The sequence below is a fragment of the Limulus polyphemus genome, unplaced genomic scaffold (genome assembly GCF_000517525.1).
Source record: "Limulus polyphemus unplaced genomic scaffold, Limulus_polyphemus-2.1.2 Scaffold345, whole genome shotgun sequence".
Classification (NCBI taxonomy): Eukaryota; Metazoa; Arthropoda; class Merostomata; order Xiphosura; family Limulidae; genus Limulus; species Limulus polyphemus.
Genome location: NW_013665955.1, coordinates 487,463 through 512,615, shown reverse-complemented (window position 1 = coordinate 512,615; position 25,153 = coordinate 487,463). Strand labels below are relative to the sequence as shown.

At 32.7% G+C, this 25,153-nt stretch overlaps 2 protein-coding genes across 10 annotated transcripts in view; one reads left to right on the top strand and one right to left on the bottom strand.

Annotated features, from left to right (window-relative positions):
* LOC106457554 (MFS-type transporter SLC18B1-like) overlaps positions 1–8,460 on the top strand; it is a 32,512-nt gene extending 24,052 nt beyond the window's left edge. For 7 of the 9 annotated variants that reach the window (XM_022383541.1, XM_022383543.1, XM_022383542.1 and 4 more), the window contains exons 10-15: positions 997–1,095; positions 1,425–1,516; positions 2,475–2,570; positions 4,721–4,795; positions 5,768–5,861; positions 6,122–7,967. In XM_022383541.1, the coding sequence (XP_022239249.1) occupies positions 997–1,095; positions 1,425–1,516; positions 2,475–2,570; positions 4,721–4,795; positions 5,768–5,861; positions 6,122–6,280 (615 nt within the window). In that variant the 3' untranslated portion in view covers positions 6,281–7,967. Of the gene's footprint in view, positions 1–996; positions 1,096–1,424; positions 1,517–2,474; positions 2,571–4,720; positions 4,796–5,767; positions 5,862–6,121; positions 7,972–8,448 lie in introns of those variants that run through there. The other 2 variants (XR_002610203.1, XM_022383547.1) reach the window with 2 other exon arrangements.
* The window catches only part of LOC106457553 (glutamate--cysteine ligase-like), a 43,478-nt gene continuing 25,772 nt past the window's right edge, over positions 7,448–25,153 (bottom strand). Inside the window, exons 9-15 of the mRNA XM_022383538.1 lie at positions 23,584–23,722; positions 21,705–21,817; positions 19,334–19,426; positions 15,933–16,037; positions 14,159–14,240; positions 13,145–13,345; positions 7,448–11,882 (exon numbers count right to left, since the gene is read on the bottom strand). Of these exons, the coding sequence (XP_022239246.1) occupies positions 11,716–11,882; positions 13,145–13,345; positions 14,159–14,240; positions 15,933–16,037; positions 19,334–19,426; positions 21,705–21,817; positions 23,584–23,722 (900 nt within the window). The 3' untranslated portion in view covers positions 7,448–11,715. The remainder of the gene's footprint in view (positions 11,883–13,144; positions 13,346–14,158; positions 14,241–15,932; positions 16,038–19,333; positions 19,427–21,704; positions 21,818–23,583; positions 23,723–25,153) is intronic.

Here is a 25,153-nt window from a genome sequence, read left to right as displayed (position 1 = left end):
AATAAACTAACTTACTATATATATCTACCACCACTATAATTAATACTATACTATTACTATACTATATACTACTTATATTATTAACTATACTACGTACTACACACACACACACACACACACACACACACACACACACACACACACACACGCAACTTCTTTTCATTCGTGCATTCTTGTATCCTTTGAATTCTTTTCCAGTAGATGGAGGGTATGCTTCATGCTTCAACATTTATAGATTTACTAAATGATTTTGTTTTGCAATGGATGTGAACATACGTGTTGCTAGGCCAGTGGCTCCATTTCTATGTGTTTGATCTTAGAAACCACTAATTTCACCATCTCATTCCCTTTTGTCATGTTTTCTGGAGACCTTTAGTAATTTAGCTAAACCTTAACAAGAAGTGTGTTGTTTTGCCATTTTCAGTACAAGCATTTTAATTTCCTGCCCACAAAAAAAGTAAACTTTGGTTTGAACTTTTGTACATATTTAGAATCTTAAGTGAATTGAAAAAGTAAACTTAATTGATGGCCCCATTAATCAATGACATTCACTTAATTGATTTTACTGCACTCCTCAAATGATGGTACATAGTGCATTCACCCCCCCAAAAAATGTTGATGGGTGTTGCCAGCTAGTTGCTTTCCCTCTGGTCAGCATTTCAACATTAGTGACAGTAGCAGATAGCCTTAGTAGCTTTACAATAACAAAGACTGGGCAAACAAGTTTGGTGGTAATTTCAGTTAATCGATTAGTATACATGACATTAACTGATGTAATTGCTGCTCATAAGTAATTGATTAAATCACCCAACTCCTGATTTAATGGTAAACATTTAGTTGTAAGGAGAGAACTTGAATGTAAATTTTGTTACAATTTATTGTATAGTGGTTAACTTTTTTTTTGTAATGTGAAAGTCGTGAGATATACATATTCAGAAATAAGTTTCAAACTTTGATCCAGTTGTGTTAAGATGGTGTTTATTATCTAACTTTTAGTTTGGGATAAAGGCTGATATGGTTGGAGTCCTTTTTTTAGTGATGTCTGCTGCTTTTTCTTTGTTTGCACCATTTGTAGGCTGGCTGTCTGGAAAAATGGTAAGACTTTTGTGGCATTGTATTTAATGATTTGACAGGTACTATTTTAATGAGTGTAGTAGTAGTCTGGCTTATACATTTTGATAATGATTTGAGAATAAATGCTGTATATAACATTGCTAAAGCTTCTGTTATAAATTTCGTATAGATTTACAGCAAAGATTATAATTTAAGAAGGATAAAATTGTATACATTCCAAACACTTGTTCTTCACTAGGGCAAGACAATCTGTGTTTCATTCAGTAAGGGAAGAAAACTTAGTAGATTGTTAAGTTAAAGTTCATGTTAAAGTTTTCAACTAAAAGGTAAACCTGTATGTAACATTACAGGATAACAAGTATCCAGTGATGGTGATTGGGTTGGTGCTGATGACAGGGGCTTTGTTATTTATGGGTCCATCTCCATTCTTACCACTTAAGAGGTAATTTAGTTTCAGACAGTTTTATTTTTAAGAAATTTAATTTCATAGTATATTTCCAACCTAATAGTTTTACATCATGTGAATATCCGACATTGACCGTTTAGGATCAGAAATGTTATCTTTGTAAACAAAAATAAAAAGTTATAGTAATCTACTTCATGATTATGATATTATGTCGTACAATGTAGCGAGGAAATGAGAAATAATGTTCCTTCTAAATTAAAATTCACTTCTGAAAAAAAGACAACTCTGACCTATTTTTTCAAATCTAGGTAGCCCGATGTTTCAAATTAAGAATGAAAAACAAATAAGAACTAGAGGTTTCTTTCTTGCATTTCTATTTTACTGGGAGAAACTACAACTAATTGTAGATAGTTAGAAGTAGTTCTTGATACGAGATTGAAAATCCATGTCATCTCATAATACTTCTTTCCCATTTCACATATGAAGCTTGCAAATAAGATTAAAGTTGATTGATTATGTATTCCTACCACTGACTGCATGTTTGTATCTTTGACTCTCAGTAAAGTACACTTCCTACCTTGCAGGTTGTATACCTAGTTTTATTTATTCATCTTTTATATATCACAGTTTTGCAGAAAATAACTTAGTTTCAAAATTAAAATTTATTACTTGGAATGGTTGAACTTAAATAATTGAAAAATACTAAGAAGTAAAAGACATCAGTACCAAGAGCCGAGACCCTAGTGGTAAGTCTATGGACTTACAATGTTCGAAACCTGATTTTGATACTTGTGGTGTGTACAGCACAAATAGCCTCTTGTGTAGCTTTGTGCTTAACTACAAACAAACAAACGAAGAGCTTAGTTACTTTTTCTTTTTACTGGTGTACTTAGTAGAATCGGTAACAAAGTTTAGTTTAATCAGACTGATATGAATAAAAAAATTAACTCCCTATTTTGAGAAGTTATTGTCTAAAGCTAATTTCATTTTACAGCACTTTGTGGTTGAGTATCGTGTCCATAGTTCTGCTTGGTGTCTCTTCAGCATTAGCATATGTTCCAACATTCGAATGCCTTCTTCAAGCTGCAGTGTAAGTACAGTTTTGGGCTTCACTGTTTTTCATCTTTTGGTAAAACAATTAATATAAATAGTTTATGGAATTATAAATCAAAAATAGTTTTATGACAGTAAGTGTATAAGGTAAAGTTTCTTATAATATCAGCACTTCTTTGCCTGTTCCTGACAAAGTTTTTAACAATGTATTTAATTAACTTTAACATCATTAGGTGCATAAATTCCTCTTTTTTTGTTTTATTGTAAAAATGATCTTTTATATTGGTAGTACATACTTTTTGAATTGTTTACAATCTAAAGAATTATTATTGTTTATTAAAAATATACCATGAAAAAAATTTTGCCTTGAATAATTTTTTTTTTTATACAAAATATGTATTCTATTATGGCCAACTTTGAGTACTAGTGTAAATTTTTTAAGGATGAATTACAACAAAAACAAGATTTACATTTAAGAAGTAAATTTTTCCATTGAAAAAAAAACAATCTAATCTTATTGAGAAGCTTCTGGGTCAGTTAACTTTTATTAAAAGTTTTTTGCCTAATTTTATTATATAAGTTGCATACTAAAAAATGAGATGTAACATGGCAGTCTGGAATAGTGATGAAATTAAAGAATAAGTTAAGAAAATCACCAGGTTTTATATATTTTCTTTCTAGATGACATTTTGACCCAGCTTTCATTGTCAGTTCATAAAACTTGGAACCTCAGCTTTACCATCCAACACAGAGCACTAATATTCTCGAAACAAAATGATATATAAGACTTTTGTAACTTATACTTTAATTTTTGTATCTTTCTCGCCTACCTCATTAAGGATATTTACTTCCAGTTTGAACTGCTAAGCTTGTTTGTTAGATTATTCCTTCCTTTAGTTTGTGACTGTGCCTACTCCTTTGAAGGAAAGTCATTAATTAAACGGATATGAAAACCAAACTGATGAGGAGGGAAATTTTATTAACTGAATTGCCGACTTTATTTAAACAAGAAACCTTATACATGACTTATGTTGACCAAACTGCTGTAATGGACTATGGTATTAAAGTCACGTATCAGTTATAAATTTGAGATTTATTGAATGTAGCATTTCATCCGTTTTTCTCTCAAAGCACTACCATAAAAGAAAAAATGATGCTGACCAAAAGATGACTTAATTTTTTTTTTTTTATGTATAAGTAACATTAATGTGATTAAATGCATTTCAAGGAAACATTGAAAATATGATTTTGTGTGTGCTTGAACTAGAGATTTTACACTTATGTGAGGCACCTAATTGGAAATTTTTCTTCAGGTGTTTTCAAAATAAGAGGGAAAATCTGTCATTCCTCGTGAAGTTTTCACAGAATGATTGATATAAATTTTGTTTTTGGCTTGTATGTCAATGGTACGAAACTTGTTCTAGTTAGTTGGTGAGATGTCAAGTAGGTGCTCAGGTTTCATGCTGGTGTAACAAATGTTCTTTATTTTCTACAAAACGTTTTACTTCTTTAAGTTGAAAGTTATGAATATCGAAACATATAATTAATTAAAACAGAAGCAGTGATTACAAAAACTACAATCTCAAAAAAATCATGACTAGATTTAAGGTTGTAACAAAGAGAAACCAGCATAAGAGTTCAGATATTTTTAACCCTAAGATGTCCTGTGTTAGACCATATGGATCATTTGTGAGTAAGTGTATTTTTCTAAGATATTTATACACCAAGTTGTTTGTGAGTTCATGATATTCTTGGTTACTTGGTCTTTAATAAGGAGTTATACAGAAATGTTTAAAACATACTGTCAATATTCAATCCCACTAACTGCTGCAGGGGTTCCCTATGTATTTTACATAGGGAGTGAGTGACTTTACCCAATTGTTTTCATCAGTTCTTTACAATGAGTGATGTAATAGGCAAAAACATAAAAAAATTACTCGGCGAGATGCAATAAGTTCACCCCTCTTGGTAGTGAACACTATGTAAACAAGTCAGTAATTTTAGGGTTAACACTTAAATGACTAACTAGCACAATACACATGAAAAATGTATTAATAGCATTCCAATTATATTTTGGTTAAGTAGAAGAAATCATCAGATTAGTTGGGTTACAGCATCAAAATCTGTGTGTAGTTGTTATATGAAACATCAGTTCATTGTTTCCAGAAGTTTTGTTTTTTGTTATAGCAATGGGGGGCTTGAAGATGACATGGGAACCTACAGTGTAGTTTGTGGTCTTTGGGGTACAATGTATTCTCTTGGGTAAGTTATATTTTTGGTGTGAACTGTAATTACTGACAAATGTATATAAAGCTGCTGGATGGGAGAAATAAGAAGGTTTAAATTATAACACTTTTCAGTTTGTGTGAACAATTTTGGAATTTTTTAAAAATAATTTCAGTACAATTAAAAGCAACTATCTTTAGATTCATGGTGTATGCATGTGTGTATATCTGTTTTTCCCTTAAACTTTATTTTTAAGTCATAGTTTAACCTCTAACAAAGATACTAAGATTATTATTTCAGTTTCATGTTGCTTTTATAATAACTTTTACATCATACGTTCATTGATGATGATGATGATGATGAAAGCAACTGGTAACAGTTGTAACATTAGACTGTTGTGTCACTTATACATTAATTTTCTGTTATTGAAGGTTTGCTATGGGCCATACTATAATATTTTTACTCAAATGTAGTAACTGCATGTACAACTATTTTGTGATGAAGAATAGTGAAACACTTTCTTTTAAAATTACCAAATCATTATAGTAACGATAATATTCCTTATTTAGCATTTGAAAATACGCACAAAAGCTGATTCAGTAATGTAGTAAAAAAATATTATGGCAGGACTGTTTTTGGATAAACTTGTGAAAAAGATTGCCCCATCAGTAACTGATAGTGAAATAGATGATGGATACATATGTTACTTTTTTTATTTTATCAAACTAGATCGGAAATGTAATTGATAGTATATATATATATATACAACCTTTGAAGTATTGTTATCAGACTCGAAAACTTAAACAAAAAACTTTGGAATAGACGCATTGTCTGTTTTTCTTCTTTGTGTTTGCGGTGTCTACTTTCAGATCTCTCTCTCTCACACACACACACACACACACACACACACACACACACACACACACAATATGTATAATAGTTAATGCATAATTCAAGTTCTATAAGATGGATGCCACATTTATTTACATTACGTTATTTCTATTGAAGGGAATTTATGGGTCCATCTCTAGGAGGAGTGCTCTCGGATCTTTTGGATTTTCCATTAGCAGCATCCGTTATGGGTGTATGTTCAGGAATTACTGTAAGTATTAAGTTAGCTTTTGCTTTGGATATTTAAACTTTAGTTATTGGTCTTACAACATATTAATTATTTTTGAATCATTTATAAAAGTTGTTTCAGATCTTTCTTTTGTAGATAATAATAATATACGTTGTATTCTGTCTAATTTTAAATTTTGGTAGTAACTTTAGAAACTTAGTTCTAAATTACTATAGTTGCTTACTTTTCTTTATGAGTAACTGTATTAAAAATTTAATTTTCCCTTGATTGTGTTATTGCAGGCTATCATAGCTACTCTACCATGGATATTCTGTAAAGATAACAGTACGCAACTAGTCGTTGTTGAACCAGACAGTAGCATTAGTGAAATTATGACAGAAGAGGAAAATACCTTGTTGCAAGTTCCTGAAGATCAATCAAAGAATTATGGATCTATATAAGATTAAGATGTGTTTCAGAAAAGAAGTTGTTAGGTTTTTAAAAGAAGATTTGGGTTTTTCACTGAAATATATTATTCACAATAGTTTTAAGAGGTTCCGAGTCTTTCGAGAAGGGAATATTAAAGAATAAAATGGATGAGACACGAGAAGGGATAATGGTTTCAATTACGAAGTGTGAACTGTGAAGTGTTGATAATCTTTCATTTGATTATATATTAGGTGACTATTAATGGATACTAAGAAGGTCGTAATGTGATGTATAAAGTTTTTTGTATTGAACATCATTAAGAAAAGTAGGAAATTGACTTACAGCATCGGTGAATAAAGATCAAAAATTTTTTTTCTGTTATCTTACAGATGTGAATATGTTTAGGAGCATTTCAACAAACTTTCTACATTTTTATAAAACCCTTTAACAGCCAGTGCTGAAAACTTGAATAGTTGTTAGTGACATGTGTGTGTGTATGTGTGGTCCACAAGTGTTTTGTTTTTTTAAAAGTATCTTTAGGGGGAGTATTTTTTTCAGGGGCTGTAGTTTGTATATTGTTTGATGTATTAGTGAAATATTCAGTTTAGAATTGTTTTATGAGATTAAATAAGAATTGTATATTTTGTTAAAATATTTAGTATATATATTATGAAACCTGGAAGAAATAATATCCACTCGAGATCCTGTCATTTTTGGTTCCATTACACAGAGGTTTATTCTATTTTTTCCCAAAATTGTGTCTGTTACATCTGAAGTTTATAATTTATATTCTACTTTACAAGAGTTGTTGATAATGGGTAAAATTACCACTTAAGCCTTTTCATGTAATTATCCCATTTTAATGATATTGTATGTAAAAACATGAAAGGTACTAAGCTGTTTTCATGCTGGTTGGATATATTTCCTTCACTTTTGTCTCTTGCATGCATCGTTAATTGTTGAACTTTTCAGCTCTGAAAAAACAACTATAGAATCTGGAGTTCTGATCATGTATATTATCTATATATGAAATTAACCCCTTAAAAACAGCTTAATTTTCTTCAAAAAGTAATTAGTTGGTTAAGCGAGAAGAATGTTATTACTGAATACAATTAACACATATAATGCCAAAAAAGGTCCAATTTTTTTATATATTATTAATAAATGTATGGAATTTGAGATTCAACACATTTGTTAACTTTCACAGTATGAACTGTACAGACAGCCATTGAATAACCACCTTTCACAAAGTGAACGGTATAGACGTCTGTCAGCAGTTAATTGAAATGTAAGTATTAAAATAAATACCAAAGGTTCAAAACAGTAGATGTTATAAAACATTTCAATTGTAAAGTTAAATAAATTTGTATAATTAAAGTAGAAATAATTTATTATTTCAAACAAGATAAAACCTATTGAATAGTGAACTTCTTTCCTTATGCATTACGTTTTCAAAAAGTTATGGGAAGAATATCTTGAAAATGACTGGGATTACTTTGATGTAACTATATACCTCGCTTACTTCTAAAACACTCATCTTACTAACCCTACTAACATTTATATATTAGTATCATTTCTAACTTTCAAGAATCTTAAGATTGGCATTTAATAATTCTATTATAATAACCATGACTTTATGTACTAAAATACGAGTCAATAAAACAAGTGTTCAACCAAAAAGTGCTTCAGTAGATTGCCATTAGTAACTCGCAATTAATGAGTATAACAACTAATCATGAACCAAGGACACACAAGTTAATAAAATTTAAACAAATTGTTACTAATAAAATTGAAATAAATGGAAAAGTTGATTAGGAGAAGAGAAACATCATACTGATGACTCTCAAGACAATTGAGCATAGCACTACCAAATCCTTGCCGAGATACAAAAACTGCTAGCCTTTCCTATTAATGTATGTTGAGATTCATTCAGGCTCTATTCTTCAAATCAATCACACTTTTAATACACGTACAAATTAATGTCTAAATAATCATTTATTTATTTATTCTTAGTAAAAAAATTTGTAAAACATCGGACTTATCCATGGAAATACTGTGTAAGTGAATGGTCACCTTTTTCTTAAAATATATGAAACATTGACCTGTGTATGCTAAGGCTACTATAATAAAGTATGCTGCAAAAATCGAAAAGTATCAGCTAATTTTCATGAACAAAATCTAAACTATTACTTGGCAAAAGTGTGTGTGTGTGCTCATAACTGGGAAAATGCTGGATTGATTGTTGCCAAACTTTGTGTGTACCTTTAAGGCACTCTGAGGAGTAACATAGAGGGATGGGCATTTGGATTTGAACTCCCCCGTTTCTTCCTCTTGCATTGAAGAGGTTTGTCAGCAAGTTATCAATAAAACTGTGGCTTAAATTCATTAAGTTTCAAAGCATTTTTAAACTTCACGATGCCATGTGGTTCATAGTGGGAATTTGTATGGCCATCCAATTTTATAAGATTACTTGCAACATTTCTAATAATTCTTTTTCTCGCTATTATTCAGGGAGACTGGACATGTTTGTCTGACCATGATTACGAAGATAACCAAGTGTGACTAAAATCCTCCCTTCCTCCATGAATGCAGGTGATTGGAACCTGCTACCTAAAAATGAGAGACATATGTGGCACTGATGAAATATTGCCAACCTAAGTTACAAGGTTTCTTTATCTTGATCCAAACAGTCCTTATGTGCTGATCACTTCAATATATTATATTTTATCGGGTGTTACTGGTTTAGCTAAGGCTGTTTCTGCTTCTAACGTTTCTTTTCTTGGTGATATCTTTTGTACAGCTGGAGCACATTAAATCTGCAAGGTGTCCAAAAGTTGGGTATTATTTTAACATGGAACAAATTAATGTGAATTTCTGAGCTCTTTGTTGGTGTTTTATATTAGCACTGATGTAGGTGTGAAGATGATCTGGAATAAATATCTTTAGAACTGTACCATTTTTTCATTCAGTCAATTGGAAATTACTTTTGGAATACCCTGTAAGTCAAAGTATATAATACCCAGGAATTATGGCTGACATTAACTTGGTTCTTTGCATAAAGAACAGTATATGTACTTAAATATTGCTTGTCTGTTTACCCATTTCTTCTGTTCTTCCATTAAATGGTTTAGCAGTCTTAGTGAATCTAGCTGAATATTTGAAGCTACTTTTATGAAGCTATGCTCTAGTTTTTGCTATCTTTCTCCCTACAATTGGCTGATTTTTTTGTTGTTGTTATTACTTCTTGACAGCAGGTTGTCATTTTATGTAAGCTTTTGTTGAAACTTTCAGCTTCTTGTCTAAAATTTGTTCTGCTCCCTTGAGATTTGAAGTCAATTTTTTTTTTCTGATGTGGTTTAAAATATTGATTTATTACTGAACTTGCTCTTTTGTTATCTCTTCATTTAAATTTGATTCTATTGTAATATACCTGACTCACTTCTAAGGTTGTATTTTGTCATTTCTTACTTTGGAACATCCATGATTGAACATTTATGTGTCACATAATATGCAAATATTGACTGGTATCAAATCATTTGTTGCCTAAAATTACTAGTCATTAATTGTTATTCTGTCCTCCTTTCTATTTTGTTTTACTAGAACATGAAGCCTATTTGTCTATACACATCAGTACTGTTAACATGGTTACGAAAGGCTTAGGACCATTATGTAGGTGATTATATTTTTAAGAGAAATGATCAATTTAATCAAAGATTGTGCCTAAATAATTCAATTAATTTATCTATGAATATCCGAGTACAAAAAGGATTGTACTCTTTATATGTTTACAAAGTAAAATAAACTTACTTCAACATAAAATGCTAATAAGATTTCAGACATTTCATCCAGTCATACTCTCATTGTTCTTTTCTGCAGCTCTTCATGTGTAACTGAAATCTTGTGTGATCAAATATGTGAGCAACTGTTTTACAGGATTGAGAAAACTGTTTGTAATTAAGCCTAAATTTCATTATATTGTTACTTACAAAGTTCTATGCATAGTCATGCATGTACAGCAATAGCCTCAACAACCAGCCAACAGTCGTGTGATATGTTGGCTGGCTCTTCAAGACAATAGCTTCAAATATTTTATAGGATGCAGTATGCTCTTGGCCAATCATGGTGAAGAATAATCTATACTGTTTGCCATAGGTTTTTACTTTTGTAACGTAATTGGTCTCCCCACCGTCTTTTAAAACACTGATACCTTTGGAAGGGAATAAAAAAAATAAACTGTATAGCATTTTGTTATCACTCTCTAAAGGTTGTGTGATCTCTCAGCTAATGCAGAGTCTTCATAATGGTCTTTGTTCTTGATTATTTCTTCTTGGGCTCAGTGTGAAGATTATCAGTCAAGTTCATTGTATATTGTATGATGATCTGATGAAAGGATTTCATTAGGTGTATGATATTTGACTATGTAAATACAGTGACTTATTGTTCTACCAAATAGGAAAATTAAGCTTCAGAATGAAGCAGTTTTTCTTTTAGGTCAGTGTGTCCCATATATTTCTCCTGGTTAGAAAGATTTCCCATCTAGTTTTATCTACTGCTTAGATCTCTCTTGCGTAGATAAGTTTTTACCTGGTCTGGGAAGTTGGTTTTAGAGCATCTCATGGGTACTAAGTATATGCATACTTCAAAAACATAGGTAAGTGTATCACTTGCCTTTCTAAAGACTCTAAACACATGTTGAAGAAATCTCTTAACTCTTTTAAGTAGCATTCCACTCTAACATGGAATTTATAATGAATGACTTATGGCCCTAACATTAAAAACTCATTTCTGTACAAATCAAGTGATGATTAATGAGTATCTCCATTTTAGAAAGTATTATTCCTATCATAAAATTAAAGTTAATTTTTTTAACAATACATTTTTGTAAATCAGGAAAGTTTTCACTCAATTGAAAGTGAATTATACTCAATTGCAAATATCTTTCATTTGTGTGCTGTACCAAAAAAAAAAAACCCTCGGAAAGATTAGTCATAATCCTTTAGTGCAGGGGTCTCCAAACAACTTCGGTTTATCCAGCCTGCCAACAGTCTATTAAAGTAATAATATAATTTTTTAATATTATAAAAACAAAAAATTCCCACGCATGTTTGCAGGGATATCCTTTTTGACCTGAAACTACAGTTCAAGAAGCGTTTTTCTGATCTTGATGCGATTGCAACAGAAATAAGGATCTTCCAAAACCAATATGATTGTGTTATTTATGAACTGCCACCTGAAGTTCAAATGGAAGTGATTGATCTGAGAAATAAATTAGTGATGTTGTATTCTGATCATGTATGCATTCCTACTTAATTTTACCATGACCCCCCTCTGGCCTGCGAAGCCTAAAAAGATCTACCTCCCAAAATGTCCAAAATGATTTGGAGACCCCTGCTTTAGTGAGTTACTGAGATGTTTATAAATTCTATATTCCATGTTATAAAGCAAAAAAAACTTGTTTCTTTCAAGGTTAAGATGATCCAAGGAGCCTTGGACACTTGAGTTCACCTCTCTGAATTCTGTTGGCTGTACACAGGAGATCATAGTTTATCCTTTGGGTCACCACAGAATCCTGTCGATAGTCAGGATGGTCAAGAACATACTCACGAATCCACTGGGCTGTTGTGAGTAATTTACCTAAACAAAGTGAAAATGTAAAAACAATAATGATAACGTAAAGATTTTCAATATGAAATTTCTATAAATTTTGCAGAGGTCATAAGGATAGAAAAATAGTTTTATATTTTTGTTACAAATCCAATAACATTAATAATTTATTTGTTTCCATGAACTACTATATTGTGATTTTTTTTTTTCTTTCATATAAACATAAAAATGTTTTGAGGAATCAAAATGTAAGGGTTATGCAGAATACACATATAAGGTATATCACAAATGTTTTAACTTGCTTGGTATTATTGCTGAAAAAACTACCTATTTCTAGAAATGACTGATGTTGAATGGCTGTGTCTCATTATAAAATAAACTAGTTTCCTAAGCCTAAAAGCCTGAAAACACGAACTGGGTGTAATCTTTTGTAATGTGTTGGGATGTGGATTGAACTGTCCACTGTTCAAGATGTGATTCTGCTGACCTAGCAACAACACGGGTTATTTAATTACTACTACTGTAATATTGCTATCTTTAACTGAGACACCTATTTGCTTCAAATAGAATTAGCACTTGCCACTTTAATATGTGGAGTCTCTTGAACATTTAATACATTATATGTATCCAAATTACTCAAAAGGTTCTTTCTTATTGATATAAAGGCAATCTTTAGGAGAACAGATTATCATCATATTTGTGATTGGTACTACCTCAAGATGTCATGTTCAATCTATAAACTCTAATAATTCTGAAATTTTTTGTTCTCTGTTCTTGGTGTCGTTCGTTTCTTTGGTATGCATAGGCTAAAGTCTTGGACTATAAGCCAGTAGTTCAATGACTGAGTGAAATTCAGGAACGTCTTTATGTGTGTGTGTGTGTTGTTTTTTTTTGTTGTTGAAGAAACATCATTGAGTTTTATTACTTGTATTGAAAAACAATCAGCTGTCGACTCAGCTCACATTGCTTCTTCACTGCCAGTAACAATAAACAGCTTTTTGGTCCACTTTTTCACATTGCCTCAGTGTTGAAGATATACCTTTCTCTCTGTTTAACCACACAGTAAAACCTTTGTAAAACAGACTTGTTGTTATTTACATTTTATCTTTATCCTTTTACTGGATGCTATCAAGGGAGGCAGTTGGTAAAAAATTTACAGAGTGTGAGAATGATAATCTTGTAACCTTTTTCTAAACAGCGTGACATGATACATACTTCCTTGAAATTAACGATGTTTTATACTTTAGTCCATTATATCCTAATATCTAAACCAAAGTCACAGATATTGTTACCTGAGGCACGATGTTGTAGGAATTCCAGATATTTTTGTAATGTATGAAGTGTGTCAACCTCAACATCTGCACTACACAAGAACTTCTGGATTAAAGGAACAAGGCCTGGGAACGAATCATCTTTACCACTAATTATTTCATTCATGGTCATCTTGGCATACGATCCATCAGAATGGCATGTTTCTTCTGATGCATTCTTATCTATAAAGCACATAATTATATATATATATATCTGTGGTGTGTGTCTAACATTTCATCAAAATCAACTCTATTTAATGTAAAAACAAACACTTTAGTAAATTAAATAAATGTAACAGCTGAAAAACCTATTGTATTGTACAGCAAAACATTGTTCATCTTCAATCATGTGTTGCTAAAATAAACTTGCTCAAACATTTTTCCATTATTTAGTACAATAATGTATTAATACACTAATAAGAACATTTGAAGAAGAAAAAATATTGTGACTAACTTATAGAATCTAGTTGGCCAGTTAACTTTTCGTCACTGTTAACTGGCATCATCATAACGTAATGATAACCTGCTAAAATCACTTTACAAGCTAGTCCTGGGGGTGTAGAGATCTATTATAGAAATAACAAGCAAATCAGAAATTAAGAAAAATGCAATTTAGTCAGAGAACTGAAAAGTCAACTATCAGATTTACAGTCTACACGTTTTGGGACCATAATGTATGTTGAAGTACTTTAATCATAATTAGGACCAATCAGAGGGGATGCCAGGAGGGCCTTTTAGCCCAGGCCTCAAGTTCAAAGGGTGCCTCAAGTTTAGACACTTGTTATTTTTTTGCATTTATGAAGTTTCGAAATTAATAAATATATGTTAGATAAAAAAATATTTAAATTGTTTCACCTTTCTTTTGGGCTAATGATGGTCTTGTTTTGTTTTCATGTGTCATCATTTTTTTTTATTATAGCCAGGTGACTCTGAACCTCTGAGGGGGCCTGATTATAATATATATATATATATTACGATAACTTAAAACTAACTCACCCTTCATGAAGTTTGTTTGAAACCAGAAAGTTCTTGATCTGACTGCGTCTCTTTTCTGAGCTTCTTCGTAGTTTTCATCCACCTTTAATAGATATGAAAAGGTGTAGTAGGAGTGTGAAATACTTCGAATACAGATTTTAAAACTAGAAGCACAGAAATGTGAAAGAAACTATATTCTTGAAACTTTTAATTCCTTCTACAGATAACTTTCCGATGCGAATATCCGACCATTTTTTTTACTAAACACCGTAAAGAAATTAAGTTTGTTTTTAGCGCAAAGCTACACAATGAGCAATCTGCATTTTGTCCACCGCGACTAATCGAACCTCGGATTTCAGCATCGCAAGTTCGTAAGCTTACCGCTGACCCACAGGAGAACAAAGCAAGTAATAAAGCACAGTAAAAAATGAACGCATACAAAATAAGAGAAAAGTGTTGAATTAATAGAGAGTTACTAAAAAAAAAAATCAAGAGTTCTATTGCTAAGATGAGCAAATTGGATAACAATGTATTTATGTATATAATATTACAAGGTTTTGGAAAAGCTTGTAGAAAATTAAAATCCAAAATTTAATGTGTAGATATTATAAACGATTAATACTTCAGGGAGCCGCATGTAAAGAAGGTAATCGAAGAAGCAAATACAAACCGAGGTGTAGTAGGGGTAGGAACGTGTGGACACGGCCTGCCTGTACTTTTTTTTTGAAGGCAGAATGTTATACCGCCACCATTTCGAATTAATCATCCCACGGTGGGGCAGCGGCAATTTGACAGACTTACAACGCTAAAGTCCGGTGTTCGATTCCCGCGGTGGACACTGCAGCTAGCCCATTGTGGCTTTGCTCTTAAAAAAATAATCTACCGAATTCCTCCTTACACGTTCATGTAGTATATTTCACTTCTTTATTTAGCACTACACTACTGAATACAACAACAATAAAAACATACAAGTAATTAATAATAACGTGTGGTTCATAACAAATAAACTAGAGAGATCATAACCAAAACATAATTTTCACCACATTAATTTTAGCTTAGTAAAAGTGCATAATGTCATAAATTAATACAACATAAAAGTAATATTTCTACTAAGTGGAATGTATTGAATCATTGGTTACGTACCTTCGTTACTGGGATATTTTTGGCTGTAATTCAATAGTACCAAATGACGTTTGTTTAGCTTTAAATAATAGGCCAGTCTTAAAACCATACACTAAATTATCTTCATAGTTAAAGGGAATTGCTACAACTTTATTCGAGACTTATCAATATTACAACCAATAGAATTTACTGTAACTAACTGCCAAGAAAAATGAAGCTTGTCAAACTTACAAAACATATAAATCGCCAAGTTATTTGTTTATGGGGTCCGTCTTACCAACACACAAAACATGAATATGCTTATAAGTCCTCACGTATATAACCAATAGCAAGAATTTATGGAAGTTGGAAAAAAAAATCCTAAAAATAATAAAGTGATACTAGTCACTCATTCTGAGAATTATATGAGCAATAATTATATATAAAATACGATATAGGGATCTGTATCATCTACGGTAACTCTAGTCCTGTGTTGAAGGAGGCAGAGAATTTAGCATCTCAACTGGGATATTAACCATTAATACGTAAATTACACGATTAAACTCACTCGAGTGCAAAAAAAAAATAGTCCTGATTCTGAGGCGTCGGTATCCCTAAGTTCAGTCTAACGACTGGTAAGTAAAGAAGCATTAATTACATGTCCTTGTGTGAGATGAGCATTAGAAGAACCAACCTTTGAGATTGGGATAAGAAAATTCAACTTCAAAGAGAGGATAACTCTTGTCAGTAACATGACAAACACTGCATATGCTGCATTTTCAAAATCTGTAAGCTGAACCTAGTTAAAAGAAAAAATTAGGAATATGAAAAGTATAAAGAAAATGTTACTTTAGGTGCATTATTTAATGCTACTTTAATCGTGTAAAATATTCATTTTCGATAACATTTAGGAAAAAAAAAATTGGAGAGAGAAACAAAATACTTGAAAGACCAAACATTTTAACTATAATTTTCAAATGGTTCCCATTCATTTCAAAGCAACAATGTTATAATATGGTAACTTCTAGACAGATAATTACTATTGTCAAATTGTATTTTCTAATTCTTCCGCAATAACAAATATGCCATTTTAATTTACAACTTAATTGATATCAATAACTACGATTTGTTCGTAGAAACTGAATACTCCCTGGATACGTGTACGTTTTGTCAACATATATTTAAAATTATCAATATTACGTTAAAATTAGAACTTCTAATATCTTTGTAACTATACGAGAAATGTTAAGGAAATTTTACATTAAGCGAAATTCTTCTTATATGTATAATTCACTGGGTAAAATCAATGAGTGTGACGTAGGTATTGAAGTTATGAGGAATTTTGCAAAAAAAAAAGGATATATTTAGCTTTTAAATATCACGGAAGAAGGAAACAATAAATGGCTGATTTTATTAGAGGAGGCCAGGTGGTTAGGGTGCTCGACTCGCAATATGCGGGTTCAATCCCCGTCCAACCAAACATGCTCATTCTTTCAGCCGTGGAGGCGTTATAATGTGACGGTCAATCCCACTATTCGTTGGTAAAAGAGTAGCCCATGAGTTGGCGGTTGGTGGTGATGACTAGCTGCCTTCCCTCTAGTCTTACGCTGCTAAATTAGGGGCGGCTAGCGCAGATAGCCCTCGTGTAGGCTTGCGCGAAATTCAAAACAAATTATCAGAGGTGCCATCTTCGCTATTAGCCCGACATACAAAAACCATATTTAATTACTAAACAAAAACACATGTACATAACTGTTAGAAAATATACAGTGCCTTGACGTCATCTGTGAATGGTCATTACAGAGGTTATTGGGACCAAAATTGTTACAGCAACAGATCCCATTCCGCATTAAATAGTGTTGCTATAAAACAATATTCCTAACTAAAATATTAATTATACGTGTATTATTAAACAAGAATCGTTCGGGTATTTTTTTAGCTAGCTGCTCCGTGTCCGCCGCATTGGCAGAAACCTTTGTTTTACGATTATACATTCTAAAGTTACAACTCGGTCATTGGGAGAATGATATATTTCATAGTGCTAAATTTATGTATGAAGTAGAAGCCCTCCAGTGGCACGGTCTACGGACTTATACCTCTAGAAACTGGGTTTTGATACCAGTGGTGGGCAGAGCACAGATAGCCTTTTGTGTAGCTTTGTGTTTCATAACAAACAACAACGAGGTAAGTCCAACAGTGGCTTACACGCATTACTTTTTGTCCATTGTGTATTTTAAAACATTTATTTTATAAATGGAGAAAAAAGGTTGTCCTGCCGATGTCTGGCAATGTGGATGTTCAAAACTGTTCGCATAACGTGAGAGTCCATCGTTACTTATTAACGCAGGTCTCGCATAACATACGTGAGAGTCCAGCGTTACTTATTAACGCAGGTCTCGCATAACGTGAGAGTCCAGCATTACTTATTAACGCAGGTCTCGCATAACGTGAGAGTCCAGCGTTACTTATTAACGTAGGTCTCGCATAACGCGAGAGTCCAGTGTTACTTATTAACGTAGGTCTCGTAACACATGAGAGTCCGATGTCTTACTTCATCATCTTCAACAACACCTGTCAGTCTGTCTGGACAATTGCATAACGCGAGAGTCCAGTGTTACTTATTAACGTAGGTCTCGCATAACGTGAGATTCCATCGTTACTTATTAACGTAGGTCCGAGACCTACGTTAATAAGTAACGATTACGTGTGATCCCAAATTTCCACAATGTATGCATTGTTACATTCCTCTCCATGGGAGATATAAGGGGTGGTGTAAGGTCAGGAAACGTTCTTTTAGGCACGTATCTTGTATCAACCTCTGGTGCCTTGTGGACTGCAGATCATAAATGTAAAATTCCCCCTTTTTTTTTCTGCCTAGAAAAACTTTCTTTCAATACCAGAGAAAACTGGTTACGCTCAAGAACAGTCAAAAGGCAACCTGAAATATTATTTGAAGGATTATTAAATAGTTCAATGATGAGATATGAAATGTGATGAAATATTGGAGAGAGTGTTAAACAGTCGGGTTGAATGTTGTATTTACTGCATATAATATACTAGAAAATTTTCTCGCTTCGCCAGATTTCATATTTTAAGATGTAAAATCTGGCGAAACTAGGAAGTTATCTAACTATATTAACATCACATTTGTTGCCAGGGCTTAGAGGATATTTAATAAAATCGTGATCTGATAAGCGTTTCGCGGATTTTTGGTACATCAGGTCCAGTATTTATTTTCAACTAGTTCTAGGGTTAAAGTTAAGCACTGTATAATTACAATAAAATGTTAAGATTGTTGTAAAATCTTAGTTTAAACACAGAACTACACAAGACAACGTGACTTGATTAAATCGACATTGATTAAATGTCTTGTATTTATATTATGTCCCTAATTTTGAACTACTGGCCAGAGGAAAAGCATTCAGTAAACAGCACCCTACTACCCACGCTAAGAAATTGACTGTCACTCTTATAACGCATCCATAGTTTAAAGTGGGGGGGGGGATATTTTGAGACATTGAACAAATTTGAGCCTAACTTCCTTGCTCCAAAATCTAGAGCTCTAACACAGGGCCAACCTGCACTCTGATAGAAGTTAGAGTTAGTGATAGCTTAACTGGCGCCATGGGCAGCCGCCATTTTTGCTTATCCTTAAAGTCGGGCCTGGTTAGTGTGATTTAAAAAAACAACAACAAAACAACTTGTGGTTTATGAAATCCTCACACACAGAACAAAGCTAATCTCTATGTACTTTTCGTTCAACCATGTGTATAAAAAGGCCTCAGAAATAGATGCTGAAACATCGAAAATGGTGCAATATAGTCCAAACTAAGCAATCATAGTGATAGATAGTTTTGATGTCAGTAAATTCACTTTAAAATTACACAGTACTTGAAGTTCTGGAAATAACCAATAAATACTGGTAATTAATAAAGCACAAAAACAGCTAAAGTGAATTTATCGGCATTAACCAAACATCATCGTTATGATACATGACATATTTTAACACTTATATCCTACTTTTAGCTGTTCTGTACCTTATCAAAATTAGACAATAGTCGCTCTTACAGTCAACACGAAGTAACTATTACTAACCTCCATTGGTCGAAACTCCACCCGCCAGCCAATGCTACCATCAGGAGAAGGAACCTTCAATCTCACTGTTTGCCAATTGGTTGAGTGAATGTTCTGTTGACAACAAGAAAGTTGACTGAGTTCACGTCTATGTGAAAACAAATATTAGTCCTACCCAAGTTTTGTTTCGTTCTAATGGTTAATTTATTTGTTTTTCAGGTTAATTAAATTTAATGTTTGATAATCAGCTGAGGAACCAAAAGCTTAATAAAAACAATTAAAAAGCTACATGTTACTCTGACAATTTATATTGTTCTTCAAGGAAATGTATTATAATATTGGATTATTGTATATTTTCACTACATTAAATCTTAATGATTTTATTTATTTGCTATCTAAAATATCTGAACTTGATGGCAGCTAGGTTATTCAATGTCATGTGAATATAATATACACATATACATGATAGGCACGCATGTAAACATGCCTATCTACTTATCTATATATTTATACAGTCAGAGGTGCCTTGTGTAGTTTGTTTCAATATCTGTTTAGAAGAACAAGCCAATTAATGGTGAACAGAAGACCATAGTCTAACCTTCTCAAATAATCTGGTTATTTGGTCCCAAAAACGTTGTGCGTGGTTAAGATTGAGCTCTGTGCGAGGCATCGATATTGGAACTTTTAAACCAGGCTTGAGTGCACGTTTTTTTTGTTTGTTTTTTTATTGTGGGAAGCATTATCGTGCTGAAATAACGATCATGGTAAATTGGACCGGATCAGGAATCAAACTGTGTTAAGCCTTGTTAAGAGTTTGATGGATGAGCCTTAAATACGGTCTGGATGATTTAATGGCAAAAGTACAAGTGTTTTGACTCGTGGAGTCATAGTTCACATTGCATAATACAGTCTGGGTAATATTTTACTTTTGTTTGGAATCTAGAAGAAGGGGAATCCCTACCGGTGATTGGTTGACACACGCCGACATCAGCCTTTGGTTATGGAATATTCTATTTTTCACATCTTTAATTATTTATTGAACTTCCTGCTCTCATCAGTGAATTGATTAAGTTAAAAGAAAACATTTAGTGGAAATCAGCATCCAAACCACCTGGATGGGATTAATTTTTCAATGTAGATAATATTAGCTAGGTTTCGAATTTACTTGTCTATATTAGTCATATTAATAAATTTGTTATGATAAATTATGACCCAGAGTAATTTGTTTGTTAATTAAAAATCCATTAATATTCACATTTCATGGGTTATACGAGATACAACGATCAAAGAAACACTTCTATTGAAAAAAAAGCAATATACCCATAGAATGGAAATCACAGACACACAACTCTCTATTTGATTCTGTACAATTTCTTCCAACCTCGATGATTAGTGTTCGAACAACTATTAGAGAAAGTGCGACGTTTTTGACTAGTGTACGTCACTTCTACATTATTATATATGTTCAAGGTTTGGTTTGTTTAGAATTTTGCACAAAAATACACGAGATACACAATATTCATCCATAATTAAGCAGATAGTTAACATCACCCACCGCCAACTCTTGGGCTACTATTTTGTCAACGACTGAAGGGGTAAGCATGTATGGTATGACGGGGATTCTAACCCGCAGATTGCGAGTCAAAAGCCCCAACCACCAGGCTAGCCAACATCACCCACTGCCAACTCTCGGGCTACTCTTTTATCAATGACTAATGGGATTGGCCATCACTGTATAATGCCCATACAGCTGAAAGGATGAGAATGTATGGTATGACAGAGATTCTAACCCGCAGATTGCGAGTCAAAAGCCCCAACCACCAGGCTAGCCAACATCACCCACTGCCAACTCTTGGGCTACTCTTTTATGAACGACTAATTGAATTGGCTGTCACAGTATAATGCCCCTACAGCTGAAAGGGTGAGCATGTTTGGTATGACGGGGATTCCAACCCGCAGATTGCGACTTAAAAGCCCCAACCACCAGGCCATACCAGCCATATATGTTCAACACAAAATGAAAATTTTAGACCCCTCTTTCTATGACAGTCCCGAAACCAGCAACGAATATATCAACGACTAATGGAATTGGCTGTCACCGTATAATGCCCCTACAGCTGAAAGGGTGAGCATGTATGGTATGACGGGGATTCTAACCCGCAGATTGCGAGTTAAAAGCCCCAACCACCAGGCCATACCAGCTATATATGTTCAACACAAAATGAAGATTTGAGACCCCTCTTTCTATCACAGTCCCGAAACCAGAAACGAATATATATGTACACGTGTGTGTGTGTGTGTTGTAAATATACATTACTAAGAAGCTAAACATTCTTATAAACGAAATTAGTTTGCTTTAAGATGATATTTAGAAGTGAGAAAATGATCAGACCTCATAATGGTACATGTCATCTTCACTTTGGGGGCAGATGTTTTCAGAGAAGAGGAAGAGAGGCTCACGGATGAAAAGATGTGCAACATGTTGAGATAAAAGATGATCGATTCCTGTAAGATGTTTAGTGTTATAAGATTTATTTAACAATTATTACAATTTAAAAACAAACAAATAACTAATTTATCTGATACAAGCTAAGAAAAAAATCAATAAAAAGTTTTACAATGCATACAGATATAAAAAATGGGATTAGTGAATTTATCATAAAAGTTTCTAATAACCAAATATTGTTAGACAAAATTATCCAAAAAAACACCTGTTTAGCCTCATATTTCTGAAGTACACAATTTATAATTTACAATGCTCAGCTATCTACAAAATAAGTCTTAACTTCGAATCTATTTTGTCTGGTTATTTTAAATTTGAGAAATTTTCAGCAATTAACAAAATTTGTTAAACCGTGCTTTATTATGAATATAACATAGGCATTTGACTCCATGGAACATTCCTCACTGATATACCTGTTTTAAGAAAGAAAAAGCGTGTTTAAAGTCGTTCTTAGAGCTGTTTGGAATGCTAGGTATGAAATCTATAAGGTTTCGGTTTTAAAAAGTAAAAAAAAATCAAAGATCTTGTGTAAGTTTCAATAGCTTTATTATCTTATAATATGAAACTAACCCGGAATTTTGTATATTAAATTCTTCATTTTCTAAAGTTAAATTTTTCCCAATTCATGAAAATGTATTTATTTTTTCCATGAGTGAATATGCCCTGTCCCAGTGGCACCATGGGTAAAGTTGTGGGCTTATAATACTAAAAATCAGGTTTCAATACCTGTAAGTGGGCACTGTGTAGCTTTGCGCTTAAACTCAAAACAAATAAATACTTAATGAATTTTACATTGTTGCACTATTTCATCAGAAGCATAACGCTCCCTCTCCCAGTGGTAAGTCTACAGTCTTATAATGCTAAAAAACCGGGTTTTGATCCCAGTGTTGTGCACAACACAGATAGCCCATTGTGTAGTTTTGTGCTTAACTACAAACAAGCAAGCAAACATAAGCATAACGTTTTTCACTACTAACCACGGTTGCCAGATTGAGGGGAAAATCCACAATTTGTGTATGTGAGGTGGTGGGGGTGTATATATACTATATATATATATATACATTTGCTCAAATGTTATGTCCAATACTCATCTGTTTATGTCCTTGTGGACTCAAGTCATATGCATGCTTATGGGAGGAATCTGTTGCAAATAGAGAATTGTTCTTGTTTCCATCAATTAAGGGAATTTTGAGAGGGGTAGCTGGCGAGCCTGCTACCAACAATATGTTTTTGTAACAAACAATACACTGCCTTAAAAAACTGCTATAGTTGATGAAAATGCTGTAAGTGTTGCAGTACCCTTAGCTTTCAAGATACTTGAAAAAAGGTAAATAATTAATATCTGTAAGGGCAGACAGTCATTATTTGAGAACCCCAATCATGGGCAATACTCTCATGAGAATATAAAAAAATCTTATTTCATTGGAGAATCAAAGGATTTTATTTTTGTTTTGTAGTTAAGCACAAAGCAACCCATAGGGCTAACTGTCTCTGCCCATCACTGGTATCGAAACCCAGTTTCTAGCGGTTTAAGTCCGCAGACATACCGCTGTGCCACTAAGGGGCGAGAATCAAAGGCGTCTGACAATATTTTCAATACGAAATGAAAGTTAACAAACATCAAATAACTAACCCCGGAGCTACTTGATTAAATTTGGGTGTTGCTGACTGATTATCATCCCCCTGATCAGCAGGTCAATATTAGTGATGGCCATGCCCGAGCCCTGGAGTCTCTAAACAAAATAAATACCAACTAAAACTCGCTTACCAGCATCCCTCAGTTCTTTGTACACGTATTTGTTGAACACTACCTCCACATCATTGAGCATCTCTCCCTCTGGGGATAAGTAACTATTCACACCGCTATATCGGGCCTTGTTAATGAATACATTGTCTTCTGTGGTGGGCTAAGGAGAAGTACGTTATTTTCTTAGATATTGTAATAACTTAACCGTTCATAGCCAGATTTACAAACACACCCTTAAAGAACGTGGTTTATAAACTACAGTTATAGTAAGTTGTAAATACTATTTTCTATTCTGAAATGTTCTTATCTTACTAGTCAATCACAGCTTTCTAAGTAAATTTATGTTAAGAAACGATATTATTATGTTGTGTCTCACTTTCAATTTCCATATTGACATATTCTAAGTTTATCTTCATTACGATAAATCTCTTATCTTTTTTGTTTCGGTATTATTGTTTCTTTATAGTTGCTTTCATTGGCATTGTTAGTTTAAATGTTTATTATATTTAGTTTTATTATTTTTCGATCATCGTTAAATTATAGAGATTGTTTTACACTGTTAACTTAATACACATGTATTAAGGAATAACTTAAGAATTACTGAGCTGGCCTAATCTCTTAAGATATTACTGGGTTTGTCAATTATAATGAAACAATTTTTATGAGTAAGAACATACTAAAAGTGTATTTAATTACCTACTCTATAAGGTTGATGTTTAGTTTTAGTCTAAATATTTAGCTTGTTTTTATCAGCAATTAATACAAATCAGGAATCTCCTTCAAATTTTATGCATAGAGACCAAAACGTTGTCAAAAGAAAACAAATCAGGTTATTTCCTATTCGTAGAAGATGCTAAAAATACCACCAAAACCTACATTGATAGAAAACCTCTGCCCATTTCAGTTTTTTTTTTAACCTCAGGATATTTTTGACTGTCCAAACTATATTACTGGTGTTCAGATGAAATTCCGAACATCCTATTATAGAACTTTATAAAATCAAACACAAACAAATTGAATACTCCTTGGTATAAAACATTTCTATATAATTACAACTCATTGTTTAGCATAATATTTTTATTACATACATGCTCTAATCAAAACATTACACGTGTATCGTTTCATTCTATGAAATTTTCTTAATCACTGACAAGGATAGCGATCTGTAATGTATGGAAGAGAATTGCATTTCAGGGGCCGCTAATTATTATAAGACATTTCGACTAGAAAATTTATAATATTATTAATAGCTTCAAAATGATAAACATCTCTAACCAATAACGTCTATACTTTTAATATGTAAATATTGTAATAAAATACTAGGGGATAGACTCGTGCTTCAAGTACGATGTATCTATTAAAATGATTTGATTACTGAAACACTGTTTAGTAAAAAATAAAAAGCGTATGCCATGCCATATGAACCAAAGCACAAATATATATATTTTTTTTACATGTGCAGCATTACTACGTTAAATACTATATATATACGAGAAGGGTATATGTTTTAAACAATAAATACTTTAAACAATGCTGTTGTTGTATTATGTAGTTGGACATGGATGGAACAAAAACCCACTAAGCAGAATAT